The sequence below is a fragment of the Myotis lucifugus genome, unplaced genomic scaffold (genome assembly GCF_000147115.1).
Source record: "Myotis lucifugus unplaced genomic scaffold, Myoluc2.0 scaffold_29, whole genome shotgun sequence".
Lineage (NCBI taxonomy): Eukaryota > Metazoa > Chordata > Mammalia > Chiroptera > Vespertilionidae > Myotis > Myotis lucifugus.
Genome location: NW_005871077.1, coordinates 607846 through 616630, shown reverse-complemented (window position 1 = coordinate 616630; position 8785 = coordinate 607846). Strand labels below are relative to the sequence as shown.

Genomic DNA, 8785 nt, shown 5'->3' with positions numbered 1-8785 from the left:
GCTCTAGTTAACTAATAAATTACAGCAGTCTGCTATAAATACTTATGAAAACACAAATTTGCTTGAGTGCTACTGATGTACCAGAAAATTTGAGAACACCACAAATTTCCCACTTACTTATGAGTGATTTCACCTTGGGAAACAATAGTTGCACCCAGCTGAACCAAGCTTCACAGGAATTCACAAAGCAACACTCTTACTCACACACACACACACACACACACACACACACACACACACCTCAAACATCTGCTAACTACTTCAGTTCACTGTATGAGCTGTCATATTCATCCACGATTGGTGTTACAACTTTCAGAGGTTTATTTCAGATAACCCTCCTTCCATCACGTCACAATAACTTACAAGCTGCAACCCTTTCAACAGATGTCCACTTCCACAAGCCTATTTCAAATCTTTGTCAAGGTAAAATGCCATATGTATTATATTGTTCATGCACTCTTTAACCATTTAATGTTATGCTATGATTTTTGTTAGGTTAGTATGCTTTTTTAATGCATCACATTTTTGAATATTGATCCCGTTAAACCCTATTTTGCCCATAAACCCCTTGCTACAATTTTGCATAGTATGGTAACTTTCAGGAACACATTATGCCATGTTATAACAGACTGACTATGAATAAGTAACATCAGGTCATGTTAAGCACAAGGAAAGAACAAAGGAGTGGAAAGGACAGACAATGATGGGGATGCCTGTTTCAGAATGACCAAGAAGGGAGAGAAGGCCTCTGTGAGAGGGTGATATTTAAGCAGACACATTACATTACTGAAGTGAGAGAGTGCATACCACGAGGACATACAGAAAGAAAAACATCCCAGAAAGGAGCATAATGTGCAGAACCCCTAAACAAGAATAGATTTCTTCCTGTGGGGCGGGTATGGACAGAAGAGCACAAACGAGGGGAAAAGTGGTTGAAAAGGCTGAAAAAACACCCAGACACCAGGTTATACAGGGTATTTTATAGGCCTTCGTAAGCAACATTCACTGGAGTGTTCCAAGTATGAGAGTGATGTGAGCTGAGGAGCATTTTAACTGGACCATTCTGCACAGGGAAATAATTGTGTGAAACAAAAAGGATGCAGGGACACCATTCAGAAGGCTCTTGCAGAGTCCTGGTAAGAGAATGTGGTAGCCAAGACTACAATGGTTATATTTTAACCGTTTGAGTCCCAAGCAGCGCGATTGCGCTGCTGAGATTTTATGTCGAGAAAACATACGATTCGTTTGAGTCCCAGGGGGGTATTGAAAAAACACTGTCGAAGAATCCCAAACAGCGCAACCGCGCTTTCTCTAAATGAGTACGAAAAGACCCAAACAGCGTGATAGCGCTTGTTTTATTTTATGCCGAGAAATACCAAGCAGCGCAATCGCGCTGCTTGGGACTCAAACGGTTAAGTACTAACAGGGGTTATACTTGGAGATAATTTGAAGGGGGAGATAAGGTTTAAAGTTTAGCAAAGAACTTGCTTTCCGGTTTCAGAACACTGAAAACTTTAACTGGGTAATACTTTATCAGTGAAAGGGGATAATTCTGGTTAGCCTATTTCAAATGAATCAGATGACAATGTAAAAGGGCTCTGAAAATTAGGAAATATTATATAAATCATAAAGTCCCAAAAGCAGAATCCAGTTACAGATGTGGTCCCAGTTACAGAATTCCTGTAAAGCCCTGGCTGGGTGACTAAGTTGGTTGGAGCATCGTCCCATACACCAAAAAGGTTGCAGATTCAACCCCCCAGTCAGGGCAAGTGCGGGAGACAACCAACCGATCAATGTTTCTCTCTCACATCGATGTCTGTGTCTGTCTATCTCTCTCTCCTCCTTCCTCTCTCTAAAATCAATAAAAAACATATCCTCAGGTAGAGATTTTAAAAAAGAATCCCTGTATAAGATGCCCCAGCTCATTGCTATCTTCACTCTTTCCAGCATCCTAACAAAGTGATACACTACATACACCAAAACTATTCTCTACAACAAAATAAGACAATGAGCATGTTTAACAGAGGGACAATCCAGAATACATAAATTTTCTGTGACTTATGCACCAAAATCCTAAGTATATTACACCAAGAACTATAAAATACAACTTGCACAACTCAAAAACAGTTCAATTAAGACTGCCTTAAAAGAGCAAAGTAAACCATTCCAAAATATTTTGATTGTGAAATAGACATACCACATCATAAACATTATAACCATATCTTTAAAAATAACAAAAAAATATTAAAAACATGATGACTAAGACAAATGATGCATGTGTTCAAATATATCAGTGGTTCTCAACCTTCCTAATACCACGACCCTTTAATACAGTTCCTCATGTTGTGGTGACCCCCAACCATAAAATTATTTTTGTTGCTACTTCATAACTGTAATTTTGCTACTGTTATGAATCATAATGTAAATATCTGATATGCAGGATGTATTTTCATTGTTACAAATTGAACATAATTAAAACATAGTGATTAATCACAAAAACAATATGTAATTACATATGTGTTTTCCAATGGTCTTAGGCGACCCCTGTGAAAGGGTCGTTCGACCCCCAAAGGGTTCGCAACCCACAGGTTGAAAACCGCTGAAATACATGCACAAATATTTAAAGCATTTTTTTTAATTAAGGAAAAAAATGCTGAAAAGCAAAAAATATTAATGCTGCTAATGTGGCAATCTTATTGTATTTCTTTTAATGGAATAATTTTTTCCTGTGATCCTTTTAAACTAATATCTGGAAATCCAAATTATCTGCCTAGTTTACTATCTTTCTATAAAGCATCAATCAATAAACTAGGTAATATCTATCTCTGATCTGCATTAGAAAAAAACTTAACATGTTAATGGTATTAAAATCCAAATTTTAGATTCTGTATAACATTTCTAAGTTGCTTTGAAAACAAGTCTCGGACTGTAAGAGCTTAACTTGAGAAAAATGGCTTCTTTCTAGTAAAAATTTTGGCAAGCTTTCACATTAAAATTTATTCTTAAAACGGAAACTCAGACATGTGACAATTTAGTCTATACACATACAATGTATCAATGTCAATGCCCTGGCTTTGATACTGTACTATAATTAGGTAAAATGTAGCCACTGAAAGAAGTTAGGTAAAAACATTAAGCAAACTCACCTTTAAACTAGTGCTATAGTAAATACCAACTAAATAAGCTTTCAATATGCTTAATGTTTCATCTCTGACAGCATATACAATTATCAGAAGGAACTAATTTCTAGACTCAGTTGTCACTATTTGTTCAATTTTACATAAGTAAATTTACCCTCATTTGTAAAACTGTAAAACAGGTATTATCTGTTCTATCTGCCTTCCAAGATCAAAATGAGGATCAAGAGAGACTTTTTTCATAGTACTGTCTAACATTACAAATACAAGCATCTTTCATTTTATTCAAAACCTAGTTATTAGAATAACCATAAGACCATGTCAGACAAATACCACAGTCTATTATCCAATATGAAAAGATTCAAACATTACTAAATTATATATAAAAACACCAATTATCCCCAAATGGTCCCACTAAACAATTCCTTCAAATACTAATTATAGTAATCTTTGTTTGAAAATTAGATGAAAATACATTTCCAAATTTTACCAGAAATGGCTAATCACAAAACAAGATAAAAACTTCCCACTATGCAGGTAAAAATTTTAAAATCTTTAGAAACAATGGTTACCAAACCACCAAGGGCAATTTTCCTTTGTACTAAAAAGATACTTGAATGCCAACCTAAGAGCTATGCAAATTCACTAAATTCCCCAAAACCAGAGTACCAATAAAGAATATTTTTCAATTAACCAACTGAACTAAGCTATCTGTCCTAAAAAGATGTTTCTAACAAGTAGTCCAAATATGTCTTATATGTTTCTTACAGTTAATTCTAAGAGGAAAGATGAGAAAAATAGAACGAGCCTCAAGAGGCTGAAGTTTTATGGAACAGCTTCCAAGAATCTCTGTAAACATACCCTTCATTCCTAACTCCATTTGTACTATTATCATTCTTAAATTTAAAATTACTTGGTAAAATAGAGCTAGCTCTAAAAAAACAACAAACAAAGCACACACACACACCACTAAACACATACTTAAACCAATTGAAAAGGGTTTAAAACTCAATAAAATATAAATTCAACCTGTATTGTATATTCCCTCTTCTGAGGTTTTGATGTTAGCTGCACCTTTAAAAACATCTCAGCTACAAAAAACAAATCTAATTGTACCATAAGATTCTTGCTTTTGATCATTTTAAACAGAAGATTGTATGATTTGCAGATAGATTAGAGAATATATAAAAATTTATTTCCCCCTAATTTACAACAGATGGCCTACATCCCCTTTAATAATCCTAAGGGATTAAAATCTCTAAATCTTTTATATGTGCATACTCTGTTGCAATAAGTCTTTAAAGATTCCTAGGAGTGACAATCCTCAATCCCTGCTTTCACACTTTTTATTGTATACCTTAAAGTCCTTTCTATGCATTACTTCTAAATTGTCACTTTTCAAAGAAATCCAAGGTGCCATGAAAAACAGCAGATACAGCCCTAGTTGGTGTGGCTAAAAGTTAGAGTCTCAGCTCATGCACTGAAGGATTGCAGGTTCAATTCCCAGTCAAGGGCATGTACCTGGGTTGCAGGTTCCATACTGATGAGGTCAGGGAGGGTGTGCAGGCAACCAATCGATGTGTCTCTCTCACATCAGACACATTGGTGTTTTTCTCTCTTAAAAAAAAAAAAGCAATGGAGCCCTAGTCGGTTTGGCTCAGTGGATAAAGAGTTGGCCTGGGGACTTAAGGGTCCCAGGTTCGATTATGGTCAAGAGCACATGCCCGGGGTTGTGGGCTCGATCCCCAGTAGGGGGTGTGCAGGAGGCAGCCAATCAATGATTCTCTTTCATAACTGATTTTTCTCTCTCTCTCTCCCTCCCCCATCCTCTCTGAAATCAATGAAACTATATTAAAAAATAAAGAAAATAAAGGGGGGGGGGGGAAGGCAATGGAAAAAATATCTGAGTGAGGATTAACAAAATGAAACAAACAAAAAAAGATGCATTTGTTTAACTCGCTTTGTAAAATCCAAGTTACAAATCATAGCACATAGGCTCTTAAATTATTACATTACTAAAGTCATTAGATTTTTTTTTAATTCCTAAAATTAAAAAAGTAACAAATTTGAAATCACATCAATAAACAAAATAGTAACCTATTCTTACACTGTTACTTATACAGGCTGAGAGCACAGATAATCCAACATACTTGCATTTCCCTTAGGATAATGGCTCTGACTTTATATAGATGAATATATATACATATATATATGTAAGTATATATATATATATATATAAACATTCCAATTCATATTTAAAGATAAAAACCTACAAAAATAGAAATGCCTGTAATAAAATTAAACATATGCACTTTTTTTTAAATATATTTTTTTATTGATTTTTTACAGAGAGGAAGGGAGAGGGATAGAGAGTTAGAAACATCAATCAGTTGTCTCCTGCACACTCCCCACTGGGCATGTGCCCGCAACCAAGGTACATGCCCTTACCGGAATCAAACCTGGGACCCTTGAGTCCGCAGGCCGACACTCTATCCATTGAGCCAAACCGGTTAGGGCAAACATATGCACTTTTAAAAGTTTAGTTTCAAACACGTATTAGCAATAAAAGAAAATATCTGGAATCTAAACTATAATGACTAAGTATTATATGAGAGAAAAATCACCACTTTACATCTTTGAAAGACAGAATTAACATGAAAGATGCACTCTGAACTCTTGAATGAAAATCTATTTTATGGTATTCATTATTACTACAAAATTTAAAGGAATATGGCAGCCAAGTATATCAGAGATTGCACAAATAGGGATGGAGTTACAGTATTAGTTAACAGGCTCCACAGAAAGACAGGCAAGCAACTAAAAAGCAAGTTAGAAGGTGAAGCCTAACGCAGCAAATGACTAAATCAGAAAAATAAGAAAGAAGTTTCTTACAAATGAAACTAAGAAAAATCAGTAAACAGATACAAATAAAAAGGAAACTAAAAGCCAATAAGAGGTATCTGGAGTTCACATAGAAGTAAAATTAAAATAAAAACAGGAATAAAGAAGAAGCAAGCAGCTACACCACTAACTCTCAAGTAAAGCCTTTAAGAATAGCTTCAAGGGCAGGATCACGTCTTATCTTTAACTTCCAGGAATACCACACCATTACTGGCTCACAGTGGATGCCCAATGGTTGCTGAATAAATAAGCAACAGAATGTTTTTAACCTGTAAAAGAATCTATCAAGCATGATTCACTGTAAATGTACATCAAGTACCCTAGAGCACCTAAACTGACTTCCTCAATTTGAGGATGACAGAATAACCAGATCAGAATCACTAAAAGAGAACCTACATCCTATTTTATCAGTCACCAAATTTTAAACATGAAGCACAATACAGTACAAATAGTACGTGCCTTTCAAGAGCCAAAGTTTGAAATGAAAACTGCTATAGAAGAGTGATTTATAATAGTATCTGACTATACAAAACACTATAGAAACTTTACCTACAAAACTGAAAATATAAAGTGTAAAAGTAATTTTGACATCAAAGAACTCTTAATACTTTAATAACCAAACTCACCTTATGTTACTTTCAAACAAAAATATGGTTTATCTGCATAAGTAGCACAAAGCTATAGCTATATTCAACAGAGATCTATACTTTCTATTCCGTATCATTGAAATATATTAATTTCCTCAACCCAGTAATTATGTACAGAGAAGACCAATGTTTCTCAATATTTGATCACACCGAGTAAAACTGATTCCTATCCTAGGAGACATAAGAGAGAACCAGAAGATGCAGAATATTTTTGTTAATGCTCACCTGAGGGTATTTTTCCATTGAGTTTTAGAGAGTGGAAGGGAGGGAGAGAAACATTGATCTGAGAGAGACACATCGACTGGTTGCCTCCTGCACGCCCGACCAGGGCCGGGGATCAAACCTGCAACTGAGGTACGTGCCCTTGACCAGAATTGAGCCCGGAACCCTTCAGTCCTCAGGCTGACGCTCTATCCACTGAGCCAAACAGGCTAGGGCCAGGACATTTTTTAAAAGTAAGCAAAGTATGAGAAGCTAGTTGACAGTCAAAGGCAGAAAGTCATAGGGCACTCTACTTACTGAGTTTCCTTAGCAGCTTTTAAAAGCACAATCAATATTGTATATTCATCTCAAACATTATTTATTAAGTGACATAAGATCGTATAGTGGGGAAAAATATAGATGTCTTAATTATCTTAGTGAAATTGGTTTATTCCTCAATCCATGCTTTAGATATGAAACCTGTATTTTGGTAAATTTAGGAAAATTAAGTCTGAAAATAGTTATTGAGTTTTACTTTTTCTCAACCTCCTACCACAAAGAGCTGGAGACAAGGTAGTAACTGAAGGGTACTACCTTTATACAAAAGAAACGAGGCTTTAAAAAAGTTGACTAGTTGAATGAACACAGTATAGCAAAGACATTAATAAGACCCAGGAAAATATGGAATATTTTAAATGTTTACAACAAAAAACCAAAAGTAATTCTGAGAATCAGAAATGTGTTTTTTAACCTGTGAACTGTCTCCAAACACCTGTTTTAAATTCATAATTTATCATTAGGAAACACATTTGAAGCCTTTAAAAAAGGGATTCAAGCAGCAACAAGAATCTTTACTTAAAAAAGGTTAAAGTCGCCCTGATCGGTTTGGCTCAGTGGATTAAGCGTCGGCCTGCAGACTGAAGGGTCCCAGGTTCGATTCCGGGCAAGGGCATGTACCTTGGTTGCAGGCACATCCCCTGTAGGGGGTGTGCAGGAGGCAGCTGATCGATGTTTCTCTCTATCCCTCTGCCTTCCTCTCTGTAAAAAAATCAATAAAATATATTTTTAAAAAAGGTTAAAGTTTCTTTCTTGGGAAAATGTCTTGAATTTCCCTCATGGTTAATAATGCATTAGGTAGACTATATTCATAAATGCATTCTCTTATTATCAGCTGCTGGAACCCATTTTTAGATGCCCGTCAGCATCTCATTTCTATGTAATCAGTTCAGGAATCAAATAAATAGAAATAAAAAATTTTCATGACATCCATACAGCAATGTCTGTAAGCTAGAAATATTGCCACATATTATTTTACACAGAGCAATTGTTAAAAATAAATATTTGAAAGTTTCAACAAAAAAGCTACTTACCACCATCCCTCTCTCTAACTCTGTGAATATGCACATTTTTGGCCTTATTGTGACCTGTGCTGTCACTGTATTTGTTTTCAGGACTATCAGATCTCCGTAACATTTTATTTGGTGGTGAAGGATCTGCGGCGTCTCGCATTTTCTCATGTCTGTGATCACCGCTACTGGGGTGACTCTTCGATGAATACTTAAGTGCCTGTAAAACATCACCCCCCCAAAAAGAGACAAAAAGTTGAAACTTTAAACATAGCTTCCTAAATCCATTTTATTATAAAACTTGGTGTTTTAACTTCACTAAGTTTTAGTAATTTATATCAATAAAATTAAAATTTCCATCTTCAATTATGTTCTTAAGTTATTCCGACAAGGCCTATATATATGCTTAAGAGTTATTATAAAGCTCCTCATACAAATCATACCTTATGCTAAAAAAAAGTGAAAACTCTAGTCTATAAAGTACCTTGTAAATAAACGAAATCTTACACCTTGACACATTAATTCCTCAATAAATTTTTCTGGGAATTAAGAA

General features: G+C 35.2%; 1 protein-coding gene across 10 annotated transcripts in view; it reads right to left on the bottom strand.

The window, feature by feature from the left end:
- The window catches only part of WAC (WW domain containing adaptor with coiled-coil), a 93638-nt gene that overhangs the window by 82402 nt on the left and 2451 nt on the right, over positions 1-8785 (bottom strand). For 5 of the 10 annotated variants that reach the window (XM_023752182.1, XM_023752185.1, XM_023752180.1 and 2 more), the window contains exon 3: positions 8257-8470. In XM_023752182.1, coding sequence (XP_023607950.1) covers positions 8257-8395 — 139 coding nt within the window. In that variant the 5' untranslated portion in view covers positions 8396-8470. The remainder of the gene's footprint in view (positions 1-8256; positions 8471-8785) is intronic. The other 5 variants (XM_023752183.1, XM_023752181.1, XM_006086638.3 and 2 more) reach the window with 1 other exon arrangement.